Source organism: Oncorhynchus tshawytscha, linkage group LG01, assembly GCF_018296145.1.
Source record: "Oncorhynchus tshawytscha isolate Ot180627B linkage group LG01, Otsh_v2.0, whole genome shotgun sequence".
Lineage (NCBI taxonomy): Eukaryota > Metazoa > Chordata > Actinopteri > Salmoniformes > Salmonidae > Oncorhynchus > Oncorhynchus tshawytscha.
In genome coordinates this window covers 14,401,394-14,427,627 of record NC_056429.1, presented here as the reverse complement: position 1 = coordinate 14,427,627, position 26,234 = coordinate 14,401,394, and the positions used below count along the sequence as shown (strand labels likewise).

General features: G+C 39.6%; 2 protein-coding genes across 4 annotated transcripts; both read right to left on the bottom strand.

Moving 5' to 3' along the window:
• Positions 1–1,518: 1,518 nt before the first annotated feature.
• LOC112223075 (troponin I, fast skeletal muscle-like) lies at positions 1,519–11,952 on the bottom strand. Of its 2 annotated transcripts, XM_024386285.2 has the most exons (5): positions 10,243–11,952; positions 9,942–10,070; positions 9,696–9,785; positions 9,423–9,566; positions 1,519–1,880 (listed from the first exon to the last, which is right to left on the bottom strand). In XM_024386285.2, the coding sequence occupies exons 1-5, from the start codon at positions 10,270–10,272 to the stop codon at positions 1,794–1,796; spliced, it is 480 nt and encodes a 159-aa protein (XP_024242053.1). In that variant the 5' UTR covers positions 10,273–11,952; the 3' UTR covers positions 1,519–1,793. The 2 variants fall into 2 exon arrangements, with proteins under 2 accessions (XP_024242053.1, XP_024241919.1); XM_024386151.2 differs by lacking the exon at positions 10,243–11,952 and having other exon boundaries at positions 9,942–10,219.
• A 5,616-nt stretch (positions 11,953–17,568) lies between these two features.
• LOC112222829 (troponin I, fast skeletal muscle) lies at positions 17,569–24,598 on the bottom strand. 2 transcript variants are annotated; one of them, XM_024385687.2, is made up of 7 exons: positions 24,472–24,598; positions 20,061–20,093; positions 19,928–19,970; positions 19,670–19,798; positions 19,408–19,497; positions 18,061–18,237; positions 17,569–17,950 (listed from the first exon to the last, which is right to left on the bottom strand). In XM_024385687.2, exons 2-7 carry the CDS (start codon positions 20,066–20,068, stop codon positions 17,855–17,857), a joined length of 543 nt encoding a protein of 180 aa, XP_024241455.1. In that variant the 5' UTR covers positions 20,069–20,093; positions 24,472–24,598; the 3' UTR covers positions 17,569–17,854. The 2 variants fall into 2 exon arrangements, with proteins under 2 accessions (XP_024241455.1, XP_024241528.1); XM_024385760.2 differs by having other exon boundaries at positions 24,453–24,557.
• Positions 24,599–26,234: the final 1,636 nt, after the last annotated feature.

Here is a 26,234-nt window from a genome sequence, read left to right as displayed (position 1 = left end):
CGCACAGGTCCCACTTGGGAAACAAACCCAAAATCCTGGCATTGCAAGCACCAAGCAGTACCAAATGAACCACAGAGGACATAGTGTAAGCATCATCTAATTTGTCCTTTAAAGACACAGATTGTTAAGTATGATACCCAGGGAAAAGTGTCACCTTGAAAGTAAGGGAAACGGTTTTGCAAATGTGCAAGAAGAAGAAGATACAGACATGGGAATCATGCATCCTCTGGTTGATCAGTTATAGAAGATATTGTCATGCATTGTTCACAGTTATTTCTCAAATAGGCTTTAACAATACAATCACAACCACAACCATTTCTTTTACATCTCATAAAGCACCATGATCCAAAAACAATCCTTACATCACTCACCTAATATCCTTTTTCCATTCAATATATTTCTATCCAGATTTCTCAATTTTTCATCTACCCAGATTGAATTCTACACTGTAATTGACAATAAAACCAAAGCACTTGTCAATAAATCACATCAAAGCTGTAGTAGGCAAAAACGCAAAGAAGATCTATTACACAGATGATCCATATCTGAATTGATTACCATGGTCAGCCAACAGGTTTCTTATTTCTCCCATACCTGCAGTTGTGTGTGCTACGGTGAGGCAGTAGAGGGCGGCATATCCATGCTAGTCCACTGTTGTCTTGCTCTCGCTACAGCGGAGATGTCACAAGATACAACACCAACCTATGGTGTCATAAGACACAAGAAAACATAGGTTTTTCACCATGAAAACAAGAAAACATAGCGTTTTCATCATGAATACAAGAAAACATCATGAATACTCAACTACCCTGGTCAACACACTATGCATGCTGATTTTTGTGTGAGAAATACTAACAATCCAATATTCGGTAATTCACGAATTAGCCATTATAGGCCAAAGTTAAAATACATGTTTCTAATGCTTATGAAATGTAATAGTTTCTATGCTTATAAAAACGTATACATGTTAATAAATGTTTACAAATAATGAAATACTTATTTACTAATAGATTATAAATAGTTTATTAATGTGTAGTCATGAAAGTTGTTATAACATGTTACACTATATTCATTCTTCATTTTTCATATAAAATTACTGTTTATATTTTTGTATTAGTATTAGTATTGAACAATTGATTCAATCCTAGCCTAAATATGTTTGTATCAGTTTCCATGCACAAGATGGCCAAACAATAAAGAGATGCTACCAATTCTAGGAGTCATAATTACAGCAGGATTCGGCAGAGAGAAAAAGAGAGAGGGAGAGAGAACATGCACAGAGCATACACCTTTTGGTTTGTGTGACATGTTCTAAGAAATGATGTCCTAAGATTAAAGTCCTTCAGTCGTTACATTTTTTTTTTACAACTAGCTTCTAATTGCCATCTGCTATTGAACATTGAATAGTGTGCTACTCATACCCAAATCAAGTAGGCAACTGCATAAGTCGTGTTCTCTTTTTATTCATCACAAAACCCTAAAAGACATGCAAGCAAAATAAAAATGCTATTCCAGTTGTAAAGGTTCAAATATTTATTTAATATTCAGTCATATATACTTAAGTACATTTCTTCATACAGCAAGTGTTCTTCAAAATATGTTCAAGTTGCTGTGAAAAGGGAAATGATCTCAGTCGACAACATGGTCATACAAATCCATATCTGACTTAACCACAAAACTACTTTATATATCTAACATCTAAATACAAAATACAGCCATGGCTGACAACAACTGACTTATTATTAGGACATCGAGAAAGGCAGGTGAAATGCGACTGAGTCGTGCCACAGATATTATGCTGCCTCAAACATCTTCTTTCTGCCGTCCATGCCTGCCTTGTCATCAATGTTCTTACGCCAGTCACCAACTGCATCTTTGTCCTGTAAGGGTAGAGTGGGTGTTACAGCAGAGAGATCAGGTCAAGAGAGAATCTAAGCTATTTGTTTAGGTTATTTAAAATTTGAGCTTTAAGGGTTTTGTAAAAAGGAAAGAAAGTACATTCATAGTGATATTAGTCAATATGGATATACTCCAGAATGTTATGAAGAGTGATCAGATGAATTGGAATTAATTTCAAAGTCCCTCTTTGCCATGCAAATGAACTGAAACCACAAAAAACATTTCCACTGCATTTCAGCCCTGCAACAAAAGGACCAGCTGACATCATGTCAGTGATTCTCTCATTAACACAGGTGTGAGTGCTGATTGAGTTCGAATAACAGACTGGAAGCTTAAAAAGGAGGGTGGTGCTTGGAATCATTGTTCTTCCTCTGTCAACCATGGTTACCTGCAAGGAAACAAGTGCCGTCATCATTACATTGCACAAAAAGGGCTTCACAGGCAAGGATATTGCTGCCAGTATGATTGCACCTAAATCAAACATTTACAGTGCCTTGCGAAAGTATTCGGCCCCCTTGAACTTTGCGACCTTTTGCCACATTTCAGGCTTCAAACATTAAAGATATAAAACTGTATTTTTTTGTGAAGAATCAACAACAAGTGGGACACAATCATGAAGTGGAACGACATTTATTGGATATTTCAAACTTTTTTAACAAATCAAAAACTGAAAAATTGGGCGTGCAAAATTATTCAGCCCCCTTAAGTTAATACTTTGTAGCGCCACCTTTTTGCTGCGATTACAGCTGTAAGTCGCTCCAGGGTTGGGGTATGTCTCTATCAGTTTTGCACATCGAGAGACTGAATTGTTTTCCCATTCCTCCTTGCAAAACAGCTTGAGCTCAGTGAGGTTGGATGGAGAGCATTTGTGAACAGCAGTTTTCAGTTCTTTCCACAGATTCTCGATTGGATTCAGGTCTGGACTTTGACTTGGCCATTCTAACACCTGGATATGTTTATTTTTGAACCATTCCATTGTAGATTTTGCTTTATGTTTTGGATCATTGTCTTGTTGGAAGACAAATCTCCATCCCAGTCTCAGGTCTTTTGCAGACTCCATCAGATTTTCTTCCAGAGTGGTCCTGTATTTGGCTCCATCCATCTTCACATCAATTTTAACCATCTTCCCTGTCCCTGCTGAAGAAAATCAGGCCCAAACCATGATGCTGCCACCACCATGTTTGACAGTGGGGATTGTGTGTTCAGGGTGATGAGCTGTGTTGCTTTTACGCCAAACATAACGTTTTGCATTGTTGCCAAAAAGTTCAATTTTGGTTTCATCTGACCAGAGCACCTTCTTCCACATGTTTGGTGTGTCTCCCAGGGGGCTTGTGGCAAACTTTAAACAACACTTTGTATGGATATCTTTAAGAAATGGCTTTCTTCTTGCCACTCTTCCATAAAGGCCAGATTTGTGCAATATACGACTGATTGTTGTCCTATGGACAGAGTCTCCCACCTCAGCTGTAGATCTCTGCAGTTCATCCAGAGTGATCATGGGCCTCTTGGCTGCATCTCTGATCAGTCTTCTCCTTGTATGGGCTGAAAGTTTAGAGGGACGGCCAGGTCTTGGTAGATTTGCAGTGGTCTGATGCTCCTTCCATTTCAATATTATTGCTTGCACAGTGCTCCTTGGGATGTTTAAAGCTTGGGAAATCTTTTTGTATCCAAATCCGTCTTTAAACTTCTTCACAACAGTATCTCGGACCTGCCTGGTGTGTTCCTTGTTCTTCATGATGCTCTCTGCGCTTTTAACGGACCTCTGAGACTATCACAGTGCAGGTGCATTTATACGGAGACTTGATTACACACAGGTGGATTGTATTTATCATCATTAGTCATTTAGGTCAACATTGGATCATTCAGAGATCCTCACTGAACTTCTGGAGAGAGTTTGCTGCACTGAAAGTAAAGGGGCTGAATAATTTTGCACGCCCAATTTTTCAGTTTTTGATTTGTTAAAAAAGTTTGAAATATCCAATAAATGTCGTTCCACTTCATGATTGTGTCCCACTTGTTGTTGATTCTTCACAAAAAAATACAGTTTTATATCTTTATGTTTGAAGCCTGAAATGTGGCATAAGGTCGCAAAGTTCAAGGGGGCCGAATACTTTCGCAAGGCACTGTATCAGATCATCAAGAACTTCAAGGAGAGCGGTTCAATTGTTGCGAAGAAGGCTTCAGGGTGCCCAAGAAAGTACAGAAAGCGCCAGGACCGTCTCCTAAAGTTGATTCAGCTGCGGGAACGGGCCACCACCAGTACAGAGCTTGCTCAGGAATGGCAGCAGGCAGGTGTGAGTGCATCTGCACACAGTGAGGCGAATACTTTTGGAGGATGGCCTGGTGTCTAGAAGGGCAGCAAAGAAGCCCCTTCTCTCCAGGAAAAACATCAGGGACAGACTGATATTCTGCAAAAGGTACAGGGATTGGACTGCTGAGGACTGGGGTAAAGTCATTTTCTCTGATGAATCCCAATTTCCGATTGTTTGAGGCATCCGAAAAAAAAGCTTGTCCGGAGAAGACAAGGTGAGCACTACCATCAGTCCTGTGTCATGCCAACAGTAAAGCATCCTGAGACCATTCGTGTGTGGGGTTGCTTCTCAGCCAAGGGAGTGGGCTCACTAAACAATTTTGCCTAAGAACACAGCCATGAGTAAAGAACGGTACCAACACATCCTCCGAGAGCAACTTCTCACAACCATCCAGGAACAGTTTGGTGACGAACAATGACTTTTCCAGCATGATGGAGCACCTTGCCGTAAGGCAAAAGTGATAACTAAGTGGCTCGGGGAAACAAAACATCGATATTTAGGGTCCATGGCCAGGAAACTCCCCAGACCTTAATCCCATTGAGAACTTGTGGTCAATCCTCGAGGCAGGTGGACAAACAAAAACCCACAAATTCTGACAAACTCCAAGCATTGATTATGCAAGAATGGGCTGCCATCAGTCAGGATGTGGCCAGAAGTTAATTGACAGCATGCCAGGGCGGATTGCAGAGGTCTTGAAGAAGAAAGGTCAACACTGCAAATATTGACTCTTTGCATCAACTTCATGTAATTGTCAATAAAAGCCTTTAACACTTATGAAATGCTTGTAATTGTACTTCAGTATTCCATAGTAACATCCGACAAAAATATCTAAAGACACTGAAGCAGCAAACATTGTGGAAATTAATATTGGCGTCATTCTCAAAACTTTTGGCCACGACTGTATTTAGGCACTGATACATAGCCTCGTGAAGTATCAAATCAAATGTATTTATAAAGCCCTTCTTACATCAGCTGATATCTCAAAGTGCTGTACAGAAACCCAGCCTAAAACCCCTAAAAATACTTTAAAGAACTACCTAAGTAGTTTTTGGGGGTTTCTGTACATTACTCCACTATCTATATTTTTGACAACTTTTACTTCACTACATTCCTGAAGAAAATAATGTACTTTTTACTCCATACATTTTCGCTGACACCCAAAAGTACTCGTTACATTTGGAATGCTTAGCAGGACAGAAAATGTTTCAATTCACACACTTATTAAGAGAACATCCCTGGTTATCCCTACTGCCTCTGATCTGTCGGACTCACTAAACATAAATGCTTCATTTGTAAAATATGTCTGAGTGTTGGAGTGTGCCCCAGGATATCCGTAAATTTTAAAAAACAAGAACATTTTGCCGTTGATTTTGTAACTATATGACAAACTTTTAATTATTCATACTTAGATTTTTACTTTTGATACTTAAGTATATTTTAAACCAAATACTTTTAGACTTTTACTCAAGTAGAATTTTACCAGCCATGAGGTCGAAGGAATTGTCCATAGAGCTCCGAGACAGGATTGTGTCCAGGCACAGATCTGGGGAAGGGTACCAAAAAATGTCTGCAGCATTGAAGGTCCCCAAGAACACAGTGGCCTCCATCATTCTTAAATGGAAGAAATTCGTAACCACCAAGACTCTTTGCTGAGCTGGCTGCCCGGCCAAACTGAGCAATCAGGGGAGAAGGGCCTTGGTCAGGAAGGTGACCAAAAACCAGATAGTCTCTCTGACAGAGCTCTAGAGTTCCTCTGTGGAGATGTGAGAACTTTCTAGAAGGACAACCATCTCTGCAGCACTCCACCAATCAGGCCTTCATTGTAGAGTGGCCAGACGGAAGCCACTCTTCAGTAAAAGGCACTTTTCACACCAAGTTTGCCAAAAGGCACCTAAAGACTCTCGAAACATGAGAAACAAGATTCTCTGGTCAGAAGAAACCAAGATTGAACTCTTTGGCCTGAATGCCAAGTGTCAAGTTTGGAGTAAATCTGGCACCAACTCTACAGTGAAGCATGGTGGTGGCAGAATCCTGCTGTGGGGATATTTTTAAGCGGCAGGGACTGAGAGACTTTTTATAGTCCCGTATCCCTTTAAACATTCAACCTCCAGCTGCGTACTCCCTCTAGCACCAGGGTTTGCGCACTCTCAAATTTTTTGGCATCGTTGTAAGCCTGCCACACACACTATACAATATTTATGAAACATTTGTCACAACCCGTCTCACGGGAAGTGACAAAGAGCTCTTATAACCAGGGAACAAATAACAATATAATAATAATCAATAATTTTGCTCTTTATTTAGCCATCTTACATATAAAACCTTATTTGTTCATCAAAAAATGGTGAATAACTCACTACAGGTTAATGAGAAGGGTATGCTTGAAAGGATGCACATAACTCTGCAATGTTGGGTTGTATTGGAGAGAGTCTCAGTCTTTTTCCACACACAGTCTGTGCCTGTATTTAGTTTTCATGCTAGTGGGGGCAAAGAATACACTCTCACAGAGGTACGTGGTTGCAAAGGGCATCAGTGTCTTAACAGAGCGATTTGCCAAGGCAGGATACTCTGAATCTGATACTCTCAATCCAAAATCTGTCAGTGGCTTCTGATTAAATTACATTTTCACAGAACCGCTTGTTGCAATTTCGATGAGACCCTCTTGTTCAGATATCAGTAAGTGGACTGGAGGCAGGGCAAGAAAGGGACAACGAATCCAGTTGTTTGTGTCATACGTTTCGAGAAAGTACCTGAGTAATTGCGCACCCAACTCACTCGGGTGCTTCACTATATCACATTTGACATTGTCCGTAAGCTTGAGTTAATTTGCACACAAAAAAATCATAGAATGATGGAAAGACCTGTGTGTTGTCCTTGTTAATGCAGACAGAGATGAGCTCCAACTTCTTCATCATAGCTTCAATTTTGTCCCACACATTGAATATAGTTGCGGAGAGTCCCAGTAATCCTAGATTCAGATCATTCAGGTGAGAAACAACATCACCCAGATAGGCCAGTCATGTGAGAAACTCGTCACCATGCAAGTGGTCAGACAAATGAAAATTATGGTCAGTGAAGAAAACTTTAAGATCAATTCAAGAAACGTGTCAGTACTTTGCCCCTTGATAACCAGCTCACTTTTGTATGTTGCAAAAGCGTTACATGGTCGCTGCCCATATCATTGCATAGTGCAGAAAATACCCAAGTGCAGTGTACCCAAGTGGGGTCAGGAGCAACTGCTTGCACTCACATTACCACTATGTCTCCCTGTCATGGCTCTTGCACCAATCAGTACAGATACCAACACATCTTGACCACCAAAGTCCATTTGATATCACAAAGCTTTCCAGTACTTTAAAAATATCCTCTCGTGTTGTCCTGGTTTCCAGAAGAGGATGTCTTCCTTAATGACCCTCATAAACGTAACTGATATTTATCAGGAGCTGTGCCAGGTCCACCACGTCTGTTGACTCCTCCGGCTGTAACGCACAGAATTCATTGGCTTGTATGCGAAGCAGTAATTGTTTCAAGACATCTCCTGCCATGTCACTGATGCGTCGTGAAACAGTGTTGTTTGATGAAGACATTGTCTGTATAGTTTTTTTTGGCCTTTTCCCCCAGCACTGTCCCAGCCATATCCGTGGCAGCAGGAAGAATTAAGTCCTCCACAATAGCATGGGCCTTGCCTGTTCTACTCACTCGGTAGCTCATCATATAAGACACTTCTAGCCTGTTCTTATTAATGGAACTATTGCTTTTATACATGCCTTACTACTCGAAAGTCGTCTTAATTCTCGCTCAAAAAACTCCTGTGGCTTATTTTTCAAATTGGCATGTTTTGTTTCTAAATGTCTGCACAGAGTGAAGGTTTCATCGAGTTGTGAGATAGTACTTTTGCACATATAACACACTGTGGCTGAGGAAAGGCACTACTGCCAATATAAGTGAACCCCAAATAAACGTAGTTCTCATCATATTTGCTCCTCTTCGATGGTCCAACGTCCCTGTCTGTTGTTCGGTGCTTTCCCGGGTAAGGAGGCAGTAGCTCTTCGGCTGCATCAGATTCACAACTGTCAGTGTCCATGCTAGCTGGGCTAACAACAAATGTAGAATTACTGATGCTAGCATTGGATGAATTGAACAACTTGTGTCATCGACAGGTGTAGGTGTAGTACTACTGGTTGTAGCAGTACTACCAGGAGAGCTGGTATGTGTCTCTATGGACGCAGGCCTTACTTTTTTTAACCATTTATCAATTTCCGAGCAAACGGAATGAGCAGCAGCTACATTTGACTACATACAGACCGTTAGTGGCATTCCAGCAAGAGAGTAACGGTTAATGTGATTGGATGTTAATTATTTGACTAGGCTACCTGTATTTGACATTGTGTTGTTATTACGCTGAACACTAGATGGTTTCATTTCATTTTTGCCAGTGAAACTAGGCTACTCAGGCGAGAAAAAAACTCACCCAAATGTATAGCCCCATTGGAAGATATAAATGGACTTTTTGAAAATGTGAAGGGAAAAAAAAAATATATATATATATATATATATTTAGATTTTTAAAAATGTTTTATTTGACCTATCCTCGACGACATTTCGCGTAGCCCAGTTTGGGAATACTTGGCCTTGGCTATTGGTTGCATTCAAGACTACGTTGTTTCTATTCATCTCAGTTTTTCAGGGTCAGAGTACTATGTCATTACGGTTGTTTCAGGGTCAGAGTACCCTGTCATTACGGTTGTTTCAGGGTCAGAGTACCCTGTCATTACAGTTGTTTCAGGGTCAGAGTACCCTGTCATTACAGTTGTTTCAGGGTCAGAGTACCCTGTCATTACGGTTGTTTCAGGGTCAGAGTACCCTGTCATTACGGTTGTTTCAGGGTCAGAGTACCCTGTAGTTATGGTTATTTCAGAGTCAGAGGACCCTGTCATTATGGTTATTTGTTTGGTATTAAAAAATATTTTGAAAATGTCTCCCTTCATGTAAAATTATGTAGAATTGCATGAAATGCTTTTTGCTAAATTATAGAATGTCTTCTGCACCACTATACGCAAATTCGATGATAGAGACATGCAACGCTTTATTATAAAGGTGACCGTCCCCCCCAACTCAAAACATCTTACATCTTCCCATGGGTATTCACTGATATCCTTCCATAGTATTATACCAATTCTCTGCTTTGTAGATTTCCACACAAATACCCACCTCCTCTTTGACTTCCTTCTTCACTTCTTTCAGGTTGGCTCTGAAATCCATAGACACCTTGTGCTTGGAGCCCAGCAGTGCCTGGAGCATGGAGTCAGCAGACAAGCCTTGGAACTCAATCACTTTAATCCTCAAATCCTCAATCTGTGAAGAGAGGAAGTCAGGAAAAAGACTAGATCTGCACTCTTAACAAGAGAGAAAATCAACAAACATAATCAACCTCAAATGGCTATAATAGGATTTCATTTGACAGATTAACTTTGGTTTCTGTACCTCTTTGTCACACTTGCCTCCTTTGCCTGCCAGGTCATATCTCTCCTCATCCACTTTATCAATCTGGTGATGAATTGTCTTGCACAGTTCCTGCAGGAGGTTATAAACAAAAGGAACCTTGAACAACTAAAGATTGAAATTAAGAACTGAATGTAATAAAAACAACCCACCTGCACTGTGGCGCAACGAAAGTGAATTTCCTAACAGTGTCGATTGAAAATGTAGTTTAAGCATTTGATACTGTACCTGCAGTTCTGCCAATGACCCAGGCATGTCCAATGCAGCGCAGTTCTCATCCATGTAAAAAAATATATCTTCCACTGCCTCTATGGCCTCTGCATCTAGCAAGCCCTTAGCAACCTGGAGCATCAAGCTCTGGTGAAGGAGAGAGAAGCAGGAATAGTGACACAACTGGATTAAGGTTAACAGTGGAATACACATCACAACACACAAAGACTTTCATTATAATGTAACATTATAACATATTGTGCTCAAGATGAAGTTTAATTACAAAAAATTGAATTCAATTTTACTTGTGACAAATTACCTTCAGATGATGCTTGTGACTCGATGCCATTATTTTCCTAAAAGAGTTGATCAAATAATGTGAGAATTTCCTAGAAATGTTTACATTTCTGATTTTTTAAAAATGGGACATGGGGCACTGGAGAGGTAAAGATGAGTTTCCAACCATTAATTAAAAAAGGCAATTTATTGATACTGTATACATGGATGTCCAAGATCATGAAGTATACAGCATAGAGTGAATGTTATATTTATTTTCCCACATTGAGCATATATAAAATATCCCATCTTACCCCACTTGCCCCTAATGGGAGGCTGTTCCATTGATGAACACCAATATAGTAGTGAAGTTAATATTATTCACACAGGGCAGACAAATATAGTCACTGATATCAGACATCTTGGGCTCTTGTTTGCTTCAGACCCCTTTGGAAAGAAACGACAATACAACAATGTAATAAACTCAACCCTAACCCTAACTTGCTAATATTTATGCACTCTTGACAACTTTTTTTCCATTTGAATAGCATTTGAATACCACTAGCAATACTTTACAATACAATACAAACAGAATTGACTTCGATGAATGAGGGGTAACATTGTGCTTCCTCATGTAACAGTTAAGAATGTGCCGTAAACTCACTCCACAGCTATCTTGAAATGTCGCCAATGGTGCTTTCAAACTGGATCCTTTTCTACAGCACAACTGGTTTTGGCGGTCACGTGTGTTTGCGACCAGAGGACCAGTAGTTCAAGCCCAGAAAGGGGACAGAGACAGCACTGTTAGCAGCACACTGACGCTAGTTTCACGCAAGAGGGTTAGGATAGTTATTTCCCTGCTGTGTTCAGGGAAAGGAGCTCATTTCTAAAATTGTGTCTAAGGAAGGAGCCAGCTGTCTTCTTGAGATTCTCTTCTGATACTGTCAGTTGTCATCAGCAGGTCAATTATAACCTAACACTTTCTCATGTGCCTCCAAACCGTACTGTAGCACAGTACACCACTGAGACAGCCAAGGACGACGATTTGAAGGAGCTTCATCCCCAACATACAGAATAATCAATAGATTTACAACCACGCAGCCTTCGCCCTCTAAAAAATAATGATTGGACAAAATGATGAAACATGCTACATGTACTTTACAATATTTGTAAGCATCTGCCAGTGACTGAGGATGTGGTCTTGAAGGACAGAGGTGATTATCTGTGATGTATGTGACGACCCAAGACATATTCGCATTCCAAGTTAAAACGATTTCAAACTAATCTTTGAAGATCCAACAACAATCAAATTGGAAATGCTAGTAATTATAAACTTACAAAAAATCATTAAATCATTAAATTTGTAAACAAAACCAAATGTACTTTGGCATGATGCACATGACATAAATACATGACAACTGACAAAATCAAATTAAATGTATGTCCACTGACGTCAAAGGAGACTGGCGAGTGAGTATAGCTTTCTAAATGAATTTCTCATGTAGGAGTATGGTTTAAAAATATCAAGTAGCTGGCAATGTTCCCAAGAATTTGTTACACCTCATTGAACAGCGATGTTCGCCAGAATTTGCTACCCCTCAATGAACAGCGATGTTCGCCAGAATTTGCTACCCCTCATTGAACAGCGATGTTTGCCGGAATTTGCTACCCCTCATTGAACAGCGATGTTCGCCAGAATTTGCTATTTGCCCCTCATTGAACAGCGATGTTCGCCAGAATTTGCTACCCCTCATTGAACAGCATTGAACAGCGATGTTCGCCAGAATTTGCTACACCTCATTGAACAGCGATGTTCGCCAGAATTTGCTACACCTCATTGAACAGCGATGTTCGCCAGAATTTGCTACACCTCATTGAACAGCGATGTTCGCCAGAATTTTCTACACCTCATTGAACAGCGATGTTCGCCAGAATTTGCCACGTCTGATTCGGTTACGTCAGTTACACAATTAGATATATTTAACACTACATTCCAGACTATATTGAACTCAAACAAACGTATTAAATAAGATAAACATGTTAACCCTACACATTCTTATTTCTTGTGAGATTAATTTTATGACAATTTTATGCCTAAAAGACAAGTGAGCAAAGTTGTTAAATAAGTGATAATGCTCGAGAAGCCAGTGTTTGCGCTTTTAACCAATCAGCATTCAGGATTAGACCCAACCGTTGAACAATGCTCTATAATATGGGTGTTTTGACAGGACTATACCCCCCCCCCAACATTAAAGGTTTATCACTAGTTTCTTTATCATCAAAGCTTTATCTAAACCGATTTAAACAGTGCTTTTGCACACAGAGAGACACCTGGTCTGATCTCACGTGTGCAGCTGATTGCAGGGTTTCCAAACCGAAGGAGGAGTGCTAATCCAGAACAGTAAAACCAGTGGAGTTGCTGAAATCCTGTGATGCTTAACCAAGCTGAAAACAGGGAGCAGATAGAGAGTCAGCTGGCGATCGAGCAGTACACACGTCTGGGACTGTGACAGGCAACTGAAATGTTATGAGGGTTTTAATGGGATACTGTGACAGGTCAGAAAAACTCTGCATTTCTCTTTATGGAATAGGATTGAAGTCCCGCTCCAGACCAATGGTTCAGCAAGCTGCTGTAACTCTAGTCACAACCCAACCTCCCTGCTGCCTTCATATACATAAGCAACCCTTCAAGATTGTTATTGTAGTTGTATTGCTTATTTATGTAACCGCCTGTCAATTGCAAGATGAGTTACAAACGTACAGTGAAGACCAAGACTGTACAGCAGAATTATTCAGCCTATTTGTCCTTGCGTTGATGCTGGACAATTAGTTCTGGTTTCGGAGGACTCTGCAAGTACTGTCTACCCCTCTATGTGGTAGGAGATTATGTAGAGATGTAGGATCTTAATTTGAGGCAGTTTGCTACAGCAGGAAAATAATCTTGCAGCAAGCAACAGGAAATGTGTAGTATTGTGTGTATTATAATTAATGGACATATTTGTAGGGGTTGATACATTTTTCGTAAGGGAAAATCAAGTCTGAAATTTCAAAGTGGGAATTACAAGCTTCAGAAGCCTTTTTAAACCTCAAATACACTAGACGTTTTACATTTCCTGCATTACAGGAAAGTTCTCCTGCAACAGGGTGAAGAGTCAGTGGGATGTCTCTATTCTTTGTTATTATCTTGCTTGTCCTTTTCTGTACCCTGTCCAGTGCAGCTTGCTGCTTCTTTGTGCAGCCCACCAGCTACATACTGACATACTCAAGGCATGGTGGGATCAGTGTGGTGTAGATTTCCACAAGGTCCTCAGTGTGAAAACTGTTTCTTGCCATCACAGTCAGGAAGGGTAGATGCTTTGAAGCCCTTTTCACTGCCTGGTCAATATGTTGGTTACCACTGAGTTGGTTGTCCAAGTGGAAGCCAAGGTATTTTGTTCCAACTGGAACAGCCTGTCTACCCAGGTTCGTTGGATCTTGCTGGGGGGAATTTCTAGAGAAACAAATTCTTAGTTGGACAGAAGTATGTTGTTGTCTGCCGCCCATTCATCCAGTTACTTCACCTCCTCTTCCATTGAGGTGTCATTTTCAATGTTTCCTAGCCTTAAAGAACAGGACAAATCAAAGATGACTCTCCAAGTGCACATGTGGAGCAGAAAGAGGTAAGACGAGACAACCCCACCCTGTGGGACCCCAGATGTTACCTCTGTCCATGAGCTGTACATTCCATGTGCCATCCCCCTCTGTGTTCTCCCTGTTGTGTAGATGTGAAGCCAGGTGAGTAACCTTGGACACAGACCCAGACTGGCCAGATGCTGGAGGAGTTTAGCATGGTTGACACGATCAAAAGCTTGTGACATGTCAGCCACCAGAACCTGAACCACCGTGGTTTGCTTTAAGTCTGTCTCTGTAAGCCAGGTGTGTGTGACTCTGACCAGCTCAGTTGTTGTGCTATGTTTAGCCAAGTATGCATACTGGCTTTTGCATTCCTGAAGAGCAACTACTGTAGGTAGAAGCTCTTCACAATGAACCTTTCCTGGAATTTGCCCAGACAGGATGGAGGAGATATTGGTCTCCAGGCACTTTTCTTTCCAGGACTGGGGACCACACTTAAGGTACATAACCCAATAGGTGTTTACTAAGTGTGTGAACACCAGAGATTGCCCCCCACAATCCTCCCTGATCCAAGTGTACATATTGGACTATAAAATGTGCCTTCATGTATTATATGTATGCTCAAATGCCATTTACTTTATGTTCTTATCTTTTATTATTTCTTATTGTTTTGCAATGTTGAGAAGGAACCTGCAAGTAAGCATTTTGTTGGACTTTTTATACTACGCGTTCTTTACATACGACTAATGAAACTTGAAACTAAACTGAAACTAGCTAGATCCTCTGCAAATTCCTTTATTACCCGGGGAGACATCTGGACAAAATGCTTTCTATATAATAAGAATAATTTGGTGGGTGCTTATATTTGTCCTATAGTGTACAAAACATTTAGGACACTTGCTATTTCCATGACACAGACTGACCAGGTGAATCAAGGTGAAAGCTATGATCCCTTATTGATGTCACTTGTTAAATCAACTTCAATCAGTGTAGATGAAGGGGAGGAGACAGGTTAAATAAAGATTTTTAAGCCTTGAGACAATTGAGACATGGATTGTGTATGTGTGCCATTCAGAGGGTGAATCGGCAAGACAAAATATTTAAGTGCCTTAGAAAGAGGTATGTTAGTAGGTGCCAGGCAGACCGGTTTGTGTCAAGAACTACAATGCTGCTGGGTTTTTCATTCTCATATCCCGCTGCTGGTTTTTTGCATATCCCAATACCCCCTTTCACTGTGCCACTGTGTCTTAAAATAACTTGTTACATTAGTCAGAATATAATATTCATGTAAACTGTGCTATTAGAAGAATAAATACAAATCCTCAATATACAGTACATTCGGAAAGTATTCAGAGCCCTTGACTTTTTCCACATTATGTTACCTTATAGCCTTATTCTAAAATTGTTCAATTGTTTTTTCCCCTCATCAATCTACACACATTACCCTATAATGACAAAGCGAAAACACGTTTTTTGAAATGTTTTCAAATGTTTGCAAAACATAATTAGAAATATCTTATTTACATAAGTATTCAGACCCTTTACTCAGTACTTTGTTGAAGCACATTTGGCAGCGATTACAGCCTTGAGTCTTCTTGGGTATGACGCTACAAGCTTGGCATCTGTATTTGGGGAGTTTCTCCCATTCTTCTCTGCAGATCCGCTCAAGCTCTGTCAGTTTGGATGGGTTGCTGACCAGCTATCTTCAGGTCTCTCCAGAGATGTTAGATCGGTTTCAAGTCCGGGCTCCGGCTGGGTCACTCAAGGACATTCAGAAACTTGTCCCGAAGCCAATCCTGCGTTATCTTGGCTGTGTGCTTAGAGTCGTTTTCTTGTTGGAAGGTGAACCTTCACCCCAGTCTGAGGTCCTGAGCGCTCTGAAACAGGTTTTCATCAAGGATCTCTCTCTACTTTGCTCATCTTTCCCTCGATCCTGACTAGTCTCCCAGTCCCTGCCGCTGAAAAACATCCCCACAGCATGATGCTGCCACCACCATGCTTCACTGTAGGGATAGTGCTAGGTTTCGTCCAGACGTGACGCTTGGCATTCAGGCCAAAGAGTTCAATCTCTGTTTCATCAGACCAGAGAATCTTGTTTCTCATGGTCTGAGAGTCCTTTAGGAGCCGTTTGGCAACCTCCAATCAGGCTGTCATGTGCCTCTTACTGAAGAGTGGCTCCCATCTGGCCACTCTACCATAAAGGCCTGATGGTGGAGTGCTGCAGAGATGATTGTCCTTCTAGAAGGTTCTCCCATCTCCACAGAGGAATTCTGGAGTCTGTCAGAGTGACCATCGGGTTCTTGGTCACCTCCCTGACCAAGGCCCTTCTCCCCCGGTTGCTCAGTTTGGCCAGGCTGCTAGCTCTAGGAAGAATCTTGGTGGATTCAAACTTCTTCCATTTAAGAATGATGGAGGCGACTGTGTTCTTCGGGACCTTCAATGGTGCAAAAAAATGTTGGTGTCCTTCCCCAGATCTGTGTCTTGACACAATCCTGTCTCGAGCTCTATGGTCAATTCCTTCGACCTCGTGGCTTGGTTTTTGCTCTGACATTGACTGTCAACTGTGGGACCTTATATAGACAGGAGTGTGCCTTTCCAAATCATGTCCAATCAAAGGAAACAGGATGAACCTGAGAATCTCATAACTAAGGGTTTGAATACTTATGTAAATAAGGTATTTCTGGGTTTTTTATTTGGTAGATTTGCACAAACAAAAATCTGTTTTTGTTTTATCATTATGGGGAATTGTGTGTAGATTGATGAGGGAAAAATATATTTCATCCATTTTAGAATTAGGCTGTAACATAACAAAATATGAAAAACGTCAAGGGGTCTGAATACTTTCCAAATGCACTGTAAAGGCACTTACCACTGAAGCATCAATAAGATTCCATCTGATGTTTAAGTGAGTATTTATCTGTTGAGAGTAGGAAAGTAATAAATTACAGTAAATGTCAATTGTAGACAGGAAACATTTAACTACAGTTTTGAAAACATAAAATTGCTTAGTCAATTTGTTTCAATTGTAAGAGTGAACAATGAAATAATATACTTGCTTTTACTTTGTAATACAAAAGGGAAAAATGCAAAATAATGAAGTAACTCACCTTAATTTCAGTGACAATGACAAAGACCTCAAAAAGACTGCAGAAAACATTGCTGAGCCCAATTGTTGACAGGTTTTTTTTCTCATATTAGCCTGAACTGTTGAATGAATAAAATCTATAAAACAAATCTCATGATTTTACTTAACATGAAGTTTTCTTTATCCAACAATAACTGAATAATGTTCCAGATAACGTGGTACAACATGACAGAAAGCATTGATTTCAAAACCTCTAGAAACGTGTTACTGTACGTGCTGCACAAATTAGACTAAAAAAATCGGAGACGGGTATTAAAGAGATTGAATGGGATTTTAAGATTATTATTATTTTTTTAATTTGGAGGATCATACAAAATGGGTGACGTTGCACACAATTGTGCACAATTTTCAGTAGCCCGTTTGGACTTTTGAGCACTACTTTCAAAACTACTGTCTGAAATGAATGAAAACCTTTATAACGCATCTTTAACTATAGGAGTGATCTGCATATGTGACTTTTGAAAAGAAAGAGATATGGGCAACTCAGCACTCCAGTCTAGAACATTACCAGGGAACCACTCTATTGAAACTCTATTTAGTGGTTGCAAGATTTAGCATTTTAGTTCTCTTAGTGTATCAGAATGACAAAATAGAAATAATAGAAATTTGGAATGATTTCCTTAAGACAATTTATTTGAAAAGTTTGTCACTGTACAGTAGGCTACTCTACTACAGGGAGTAAAGCATTAAACCAACATACAGACCATTACACACATCTTCCTTAGACTTTCTTACTCTCTGTTTCTGTTTCCTTCTATTTATTTTGTGTCTTCAAAAGAAACAAAGACGTGTCATGTAGTTACAATACTGGCTGTAATGGGTATCAATCAGTATGTGGTTGACAGTAAGACATTACAGGACAGTAGTCAGTCACATCATACAAACACAGCCCAATGATCTAATTATCTCCCTGAAACATCTTCTTCCTGCCATCCATACCGGCCTTGTCGTCAATGTTCTTACGCCAGTCACCAACGTCACGCAATTCCTTATCCTGTGATGGTAGAAAGGGTGAGAAGACAATGAAGTGTAGAATATCAAGGCCTAAAGTTCGTTCAACATTGACAATGTCTCCCGATGCGATATCCAACCTAATGAACCCACCTCTTTCTTCTCATCTTTCTTCACTTGTTTCAGGTTGGATCTCAGATCCATGGTCACCTTGTGCTTGGAGCCCAGCAGAGCCTGGAGCATAGCGTCAGCAGACATACGCACTTTCTTCAGAGCTGGCTTCTTGAACTTGCCCCTCAGGTCAACTATTTTGATGTTTAGGTCTAAAACCTAGTGGGTGTAATTTTGGAACAGGAAAATCAGTGATTCAGGTGGGCTCAACAGAGGAACTGTATATATATAAAATATATTTATCATATTCCATATATACCAACAATACTGTTATATTTATATATATATTGTACATACAGTGCCTTCAGAAAGTATTCACACCCCTTGACTTTTTCAAAATGTTATTTTGTTACAGCCTGAATTTAAACATTCATAAACGTTTTTCTACACACCATACCCCATCATTTCAAAGTGGAATTATTTTTCTATTTTTTTTTCAAGTCAATTAGAAAATTATAAGCTAAAATGTTTCGAGTCAATAAGTATTCAACCCCTTGGTTATGGCAAGCCTTAACAAGTCACATAATAAGTTGCATGGACTCACTCTGTGTGCAGTAATAGTGTTTAATATGATTTGTGAATGACTACCTCATCTCTATAGCCCACACATACGATTATCTGTAAGGTCCCTCTGTCGAGCAGTGAATTTCAAACACAGATTCAGCCACAAAGTCCAGGGAGGTTTTCCAATGCAAGGACTGGGCAAATTTTCAGGATAAAAATGGAACGAAATGGAGCTAAGCACAGGCAATAACCTAGAGGAAAATCTGGTTCAGTGTGCTTTCCACCAGACACTGTGAGATTGATTCACCTTTCAGCAGGACAATAACCTAAAACACAAAGCCAAATCAATACTGGAGTTGCTTACCAAGAAGACTGAATATTACTGAGTGGTCGAGTTACAGTTTAGACTTAAATCTATATTAAACTCCATGGCAAGACCTGAAAATGGTTGTCTAGCCATGATCAACCAATTTGACAGAGAATTAAGAATTTTGAAAAGAATAATAGGCAAATGTTTCACAATCCAGGTGTGGAAAGCTCTTAGAGAATTACCCAGAAACACTCACAGCTGTCATCACAGCCAAATGTGATTTTACTCAGAGATGTCTCTGTAATTCATTTTCAATACATTTGAAAAAATGTCTAAAAACATGTTTTCAATTTGTCATTGTGAGGTATTGTGTGTAGATGGGTGAGAATCCAAATCTTTTTCATCAATTTTGAATTCAAGCTGTAACACAACAAAATGTGGAATAAGTCTTTCTGAAAGCACTGTATATTTATATTGAAACATTTAAAAAATGAACAGACAAGACAGTTGCTTACCTCATTGCAAACCATGATCACTTTATATTCTAAGTTGTATCTCTCCTCATCAATCACATTAATTTTGTCGTACATCTTTTTGCAAAGCTCCTAATGAAAGAATGCAACAAAGGAAAATGTAACTGTCTTCATATAATACCTATTTTTATGCTTGAACTTAGTACAGCTGAACCGGATAGAAGCACAATTCATACAACTCACTGTATCAAGCAGGTATGATATGTTTTCATAATGTCTGTCTTTGAATATCTGAATATCATACCATCAAATCATCCTTGGAGTGGGACATCTCCAGAGGAGGGCAGTTCTCTTCCATGTATCTCTCCCTCTCTTTAACTTTCTCTAATGCTTCAGCTTCAAGCCAATCCTTAGCAAGTGCCAGCATACAACTCTGGAGACAAATTATGACAGTTGACAGATAATTGACCTATATCTCCCTTTGTTTTAGTACTTTTTAAAAGTTATGTTATATTGTGATTTTTATACATTATTAAAGGAATGGCTGTGTGGGATTCCTTACCTTCAGAGTGTGCTTACGGCTTGAGGACACGTTGCCTTTCTTGCTATTGGACCAAGGAAAGAAAGTCAGGTTCAGTACAACTACCTAAACACTTGAAACACAACATGTAGACAATGTATTGGCCTATACTTACTCAGCCATCTTGGCTGTTTTGTGTCTTCACTTCCTAGAAATGCAAAACAATAGTAATCATGAATTATGTACTCATAACAGCTAACATTTGACCAACAATACTGGTATATCCTCAACTATACCAATTACAAAACTACACCAGTAAGATTACTGATACTACTATATAGGATAAGGTACATGGAGAATGCTAGACCAGTCAATACAAAAAAGTAGTCAAAGTCTGAAAAAAGTATATATTTTTTAAGCATATTGAATAAGAGTACTCTAGGCTATTTCGAATTTGTGTTATTGAATCTGTCCCTTTTTACAATTATCCCTGTTCTGCCCTACTTCCAACGGGGGCCATGGCATGCAGCTATGATTTACAACGGTCTTCTTACTTGCTCTTGTAATTGAGACAAGTGATAAGAATACATTCCGAATTCCTTAAACTCAGTCGACTCCAAATCTTTGGTCTGGGCTCTGGGTATCGTTTCCCTGGAGATGGGGAAGTTATCTTGTGTTGAGGAGATCTAAATTGGGCCCCAGATCTTGTCTAAAATGTCTCTGTGTTATTGTAGGCTTGTCTCCGAGAGGTCACAGTAACCCAACACCGCAGCTGGTGGTGGCATCCCTGCCACCAGCCCTGCCATTGCCTTCCAGAACATCCCTTAGATGACCAAGACATTAGGCCTTGTCTCAAAAAGAACTACTGCTGCTCCATCAGGTCAGTTCATTGTACTCACTCAACTGTCTCCATTCTCCATGATTAACTACACTGAATATACACCACCGTTCAAAAGTTTGGGGTCACTTGGAAATGTCCTTGTTTTTGAAAGAAAATCAAATTTCCATTAAAATAACATCAAATTAATCTGAAATACTGTGTAGACATTGATAATGTTGTAAATGACTATTGTAGCTGGAAACGGCAGGATTTTTTTATGGAATATCTACATAGGCGTACAGAGGCCCATTATCAGCAACCATCACTCCTGTGTTCAAATGGCACATTGTGTTAGGTAATCCAAGTTTATCATTTTAAAATGATAATTGATCATTGGAAAACCCTTTTGCAATTATGTTAGCACAGCTGAAATCTGTTGTTCTGATTAAAGAAGCAATCAAACTGGCCTTCTTTAGACTAGTTGAGTATCTGGAGCATCGGCGTTTGTGGGTTCGATTACAGGCTCAAAATGGCCAGAAACAAAGCACTTTCTTCTGAAACTCGTCAGTCTATTCTTGTTCTGAGAAATGAAGGCTATTCCATGTGAGAAATTGCCAAGAAGCTGAAGATCTCGTACAACACTGTGTACTACTCCCTTCACAGAACAGCGCAAAATGGCACTAACCAGAATAGAAAGGGGAGTGGCAGGCTCCAGTGCACTTTCCATTCTGCTCAGAGCCAGTTTGCGCTGTTCTGTGAAGGGAGTAGTACACATCTTTTCTTTCAAAAACAAGGACATTTCTAAGTGACCCCAAACCTTAGAACAATAGTGTATGTATGTATGTATGTATGTATGTATGTATGTATGTATGTATGTATGTATGTATGTATGTATGTATGTATGTATGTATGTATGTATGTATGTATGTATGTATGTATGTATGTATGTATGTATGTATGTATGTATGTATGTATGTATTGTAGATGTAGAAAATAGTACAAATAATTGTTACTATTTTCTACACTGTAGAATAGTAGTGAAGACATCAAAGCTATGAAATAACACATATGGAATCATACAGTAACGAAAAAAGTGTTAAACAAATGAAAATATATTTTATATTTGAGATTCTTCAAAAAAAATGTGTTCAACAAATCAAAATATATTTCATATTTGAGATTCTTCAAAGAAGCCACACTTTGCCTTGATGACAGCTTTGCACACTCTTGGCATTCTCTCAACCAGCTTCATGAGGTAGTCACTTGGCATGCATTTCAATTAACAGGTGTGCCTAGTTGAAAGTTAAATTGTGGAATGTATTTCCTTCTTAATGCATTTGAACCAAACAGTTGTGTTGTGAATAGGTATAGGTGATATAGCCTATTTGGTAAAAGACCAAGTCCATATTATGGCAAGAACAGCTCAAATAAGCAAAGAGAAATGACAGTCCATCATTACTTTAAGACATTAAGGTCAGTCAATACTGAACATTTCAAGAACTTTGAAAGTTTCTTCAAGTGCAGTTTCAAAAACCATCAAGCTCTATGATGAAACTAGCTCTCATGAGGACCGCCACGGGAAAGGAAGACCCAGAGTTACCTCTGCTGCAGAGGATACGTTCATGAGAGCTAACTGCACCTCAGATTGCAGCCCAAATAAATGCTTCACAGAGTTCAAGTAACAGACACATCTCAACATCAACTGATCAAAGGAGACTGTGTGAATCAGGCATTCATGGTCAAATTGCTGCATAGAAACCACTACTAAAGGACACCAATAATAAGAAGAGACTTGCTTGGGCCAAGACCGGTGGAAATCTGTCCTTTGGTCTGATGAGTCCAAATTTTAGATTTTTGCCTGCAACCGCCGTGTCTTTGTGAGGCGCAGAGTAGGTGAACGGATGATCTGTGTGGCTCCCACTGTGAAGCATGGAGGAGGAGGTGTGATGTTGTGGGTGTGCTTTGCTGGTGACACTTATTTAGAATTCAAGGCACACTTAACCAGCATGGCTACCACGGCATTCTACAGTGGTGGGACTATCATTTGTTTTCAACAGGACAATGACCCAACACACATCCAGGCTGTGTAAGGGCTATTTGGCCAAGAATGAGAGTGATGGAGTGCTGCATCAGATGACCTGGCCTCCACAGTCACCCCACCTCAACCTAATTGAGATGGTTTGGGATGAGCTGGACCGCAGAGTGAAGAATAAGCTGACAACAAGTGCTCAGCATGTGGGAACTCCTTCAAGACTGTTGGAAAAGCATTCCAGGTGAAGCTGGTTGAGAGAATGCCAAGAGTGTGCAAAGCTGTCATCAAGGCAAAGGGTGGCTACTTTGAAGAATCCAAAATATAACATACATTTTGATATGTTAAACACTTTTTGGGTTACTACATGATTCCATATGTGTTATTTCATAGTTTTGATGTCTTCACTATTATTATACAATGTAAATAGTCAAAATAAATAAAAACACTTGAATTTATAGGTGTGTCCGAACTCTTCACTGGTACTGTATATATATATATATATATATATATATATATATATATATATATATATATATATATATATATATATATATATATATATATATATATATATATATATTTGTCCAGATTGCCAATTAGGTGATGTATCAGAGATGTCTATAACGTTGTAACAGGCTGTGTAGGTATGTTTAAAATATGGTGTTGAGAGGAAGGAAAACATTTGACGATCGCTTTCAGATTTATGTCTTGTGGTGGTGTACCCTTCTGCATGTCACATCATGAGTCCATTTAGATCTATCATTTACCACCCCACAGATGCTCACTAAACACATTCAAAACACTACTGGTACCTGAGAACATTTTCTTATGCAAATACTACTATTGAAAGTTTACAAATTAAGATACACCGACAAAATAAATAATGAAATACTGTACAAAACAAATAAAATATCTATAAAATGTATTGAAATAAACCAAGTAATTCAGTTATGATTTTTTAAACTTTGGTGTTAATATTTTTCAAATTATATATAATTTCAGTCATTTAAACATTAGTGACAGACATTAAATATATTTGAATAAGGATAAGATGTCATATAAAAAGAGCATTACTACATAAAGCAACAATCCAAACACATCAGTTTATGACTACAGGAAAGACATTTAACACTCTTGGACTAGAGCCAACAATACCAACCAAATACAAATGGATAATTAGCTACAGTGCAATACAATTGCAATACACAATACAATGCACATTCATTTCAAAAACTAAAATGCATTTCACATGCTGAGATCTTTATGAAACTATCTTCTTTTCCTCAACCAACAGCCAAGTATTGACACTAAATAGGCATATCACTATAATTCTGTATTGACACTAAATAGGCATATCACTATAATTCTGTATTGACACTAAATAGGCATATCACTATAATTCTGTATTGACACTAAATAGGCATATCACTATAATTCTGTATTGACACTAAATAGGCATATCACTATAATTCTGTATTGACACTAAATAGGCATATCACTATAATTCTGTATTGACACTAAATAGGCATATCACTATAATTCTGCAATTTCTCATGAATAAGTTAGCGCAAAGACCACACTGCTTCTGTATATCATAGCTAGAAAAAATGCAGTTTCTCCGAAAACTAAAACCTGAGTAAAATCTTAATAAATCTTCTCTCCTTCAGAGAGTGTCTAACTAGTTAGACGTACAGGACAGACAGAGAGGGACATACTGTAAACGTTGGTTCTCACCTCGGGACTAAAGAGAGCAGCACAGGCTTGTTAAGAGATCCCCAACTGACTGACTGATCGCAGGCAGCTCAAGTGTTAAGAAGGTATATATTGCATTTTCTGATCCCTCGCTATAATCCTCCATTTCTCTTTATGGAAGCGGATTACAGACCAAACCAATGGGCTGACAAGGTCATGAAATACAGTACGGTGTTTCCCTGTTCCCTCCCCTCCCCCAGCGGCTCTAGTATAAATAACACGTCCTTCAAGATGGTTGTTCTTATTTCATCATCTTTTATTTAGCATATGCCATCACCCATAAGGAGCATGCATGGCCAGTACTCAGAACTTTAAAGGCCACTCACACCAACAGTAATAGAGAATGCTATAATTCACACATTTTCAGAAGGCCAGACATGCAACTGGCACCCATGATGTTTATCGTAAAAGGATGGCAAACTATTGAACTGGTAGTACCTCGGAGGCATCATGTGTCTGAGATTTATGTCCGTGGCTTCTGAGGCGCCCAAAGGACCTGATGACAGTTCTGTCACTGTCAGATCTCCCACTGAAAGACAAGTAAGATGGACAAGGATGGTTCATGGATATCTTTTTCTCTACTAACTCAATGTTTCACTGTGGATGAAAGAATGAAACTGGAAACATCTTGAGTGCTACTTGAAACCATCCATCAATGCTACCTAATTACTAACATTTGTAATCAGTTCTCACATATTTAATCAATTAACAGAGCCATGGCCAGGCAGTAGGCCTGCCTTGCGGCTCACCTCACTTACCCCACTTCCCAAGAAGAGTTCTTCTCCTCTTCACTCACACCCTCCACATCTGCACCACCTGACAACATCTCTTTATATCCAATAAGTGGTTACCCAGGCAACAACCAATAGTGCTCTGCTTGTTTCTTAAATACTGTTAACTATCAACTGATACTGTACCTCTAGCAAACCAGAACATACAATTAGCCAAACCTCTACCCACTGGGTACACACTGGTTGAATCAATGTTTCAATGAAATTACGTTGAACCAACGTGGAATAGACGTTGAATTGACGTCCATGCCCAGTGGGTAAGGTCAGAATGTGCTATTACTGAGGATTTAATGTGGTCAGGTCACATTATATCTGTCAGTCAGGTTGTAAATCACTGGCTGGCAATTCCTCTAGAAGACTTGTGAATATGATTCTAGAGTGATAGACATTGGTGGCACTTCACTCCATATCACGTGATATCACTGTGCCTATCATACTGCACAGTCTAGTCAGGCTTACATGTGCTGTAAGTGTAACGGCCGTTGTTGGTGGAAGAAGGTGAGGACCAAGGTGCAGCGTGGTATGTGTCCATATTTATTAAAATGAACAGGGAAATAACAAAAATAACAAAGAGAAACGACCTAAAACAGTTCTGGCTGGTGCAGACACACAACAGAAAACAATCACCCACGAAACACAATAGAAAACAGGCTCCCTAAATATGGTTCTCAATCAGGGACAACGATAGACAGCTGCCTCTGATTGAGAACCATACCAGGCCAAACACAGAAATAGCAAATCATAGAAAAACTAACATAGACAACCCACCCAACTCACGCCCTGAACATAATAAAACAAAGACATAACAAAAGAACTAAGGTCAGAACGTGACAGTACCCCCTCCCCCAAAGGTGCGGACTCCGGCCGCAAAACCTGAACCTATAGGGGAGGGTCTGGGTGGGTGTCTGTCCGCGGTGGCGGCTCTGGCACGGGACGTGGACCCCACTCCACCAT

Bases quoted from the DNA above. Each gene is read 5' to 3' on its own strand.
- LOC112223075 (XM_024386151.2), bottom strand. From the start codon at position 10,136: ATGTGTATTCCACTGTTAACCTTAATCCAGTTGTGTCACTATTCCTGC. The intron at 9,786-9,941 runs GTACAGTATCAA...AACCTCCTGCAG, and splicing joins GGTCATTGGCAGAACTGCAG to GAACTGTGCAAGACAATTCA. The intron at 1,881-9,422 runs GTGGGTATTTGT...CTACCCTTACAG, and splicing joins AGAAGGAAGTCAAAGAGGAG to GACAAAGATGCAGTTGGTGA.
- LOC112222829 (XM_024385687.2), bottom strand. The intron at 19,498-19,669 runs GTATGATATTCA...TTCTTTCATTAG, and splicing joins ACTCCAAGGATGATTTGATG to GAGCTTTGCAAAAAGATGTA. The intron at 17,951-18,060 runs GTGGGTTCATTA...CTACCATCACAG, and splicing joins AGAAAGATGAGAAGAAAGAG to GATAAGGAATTGCGTGACGT.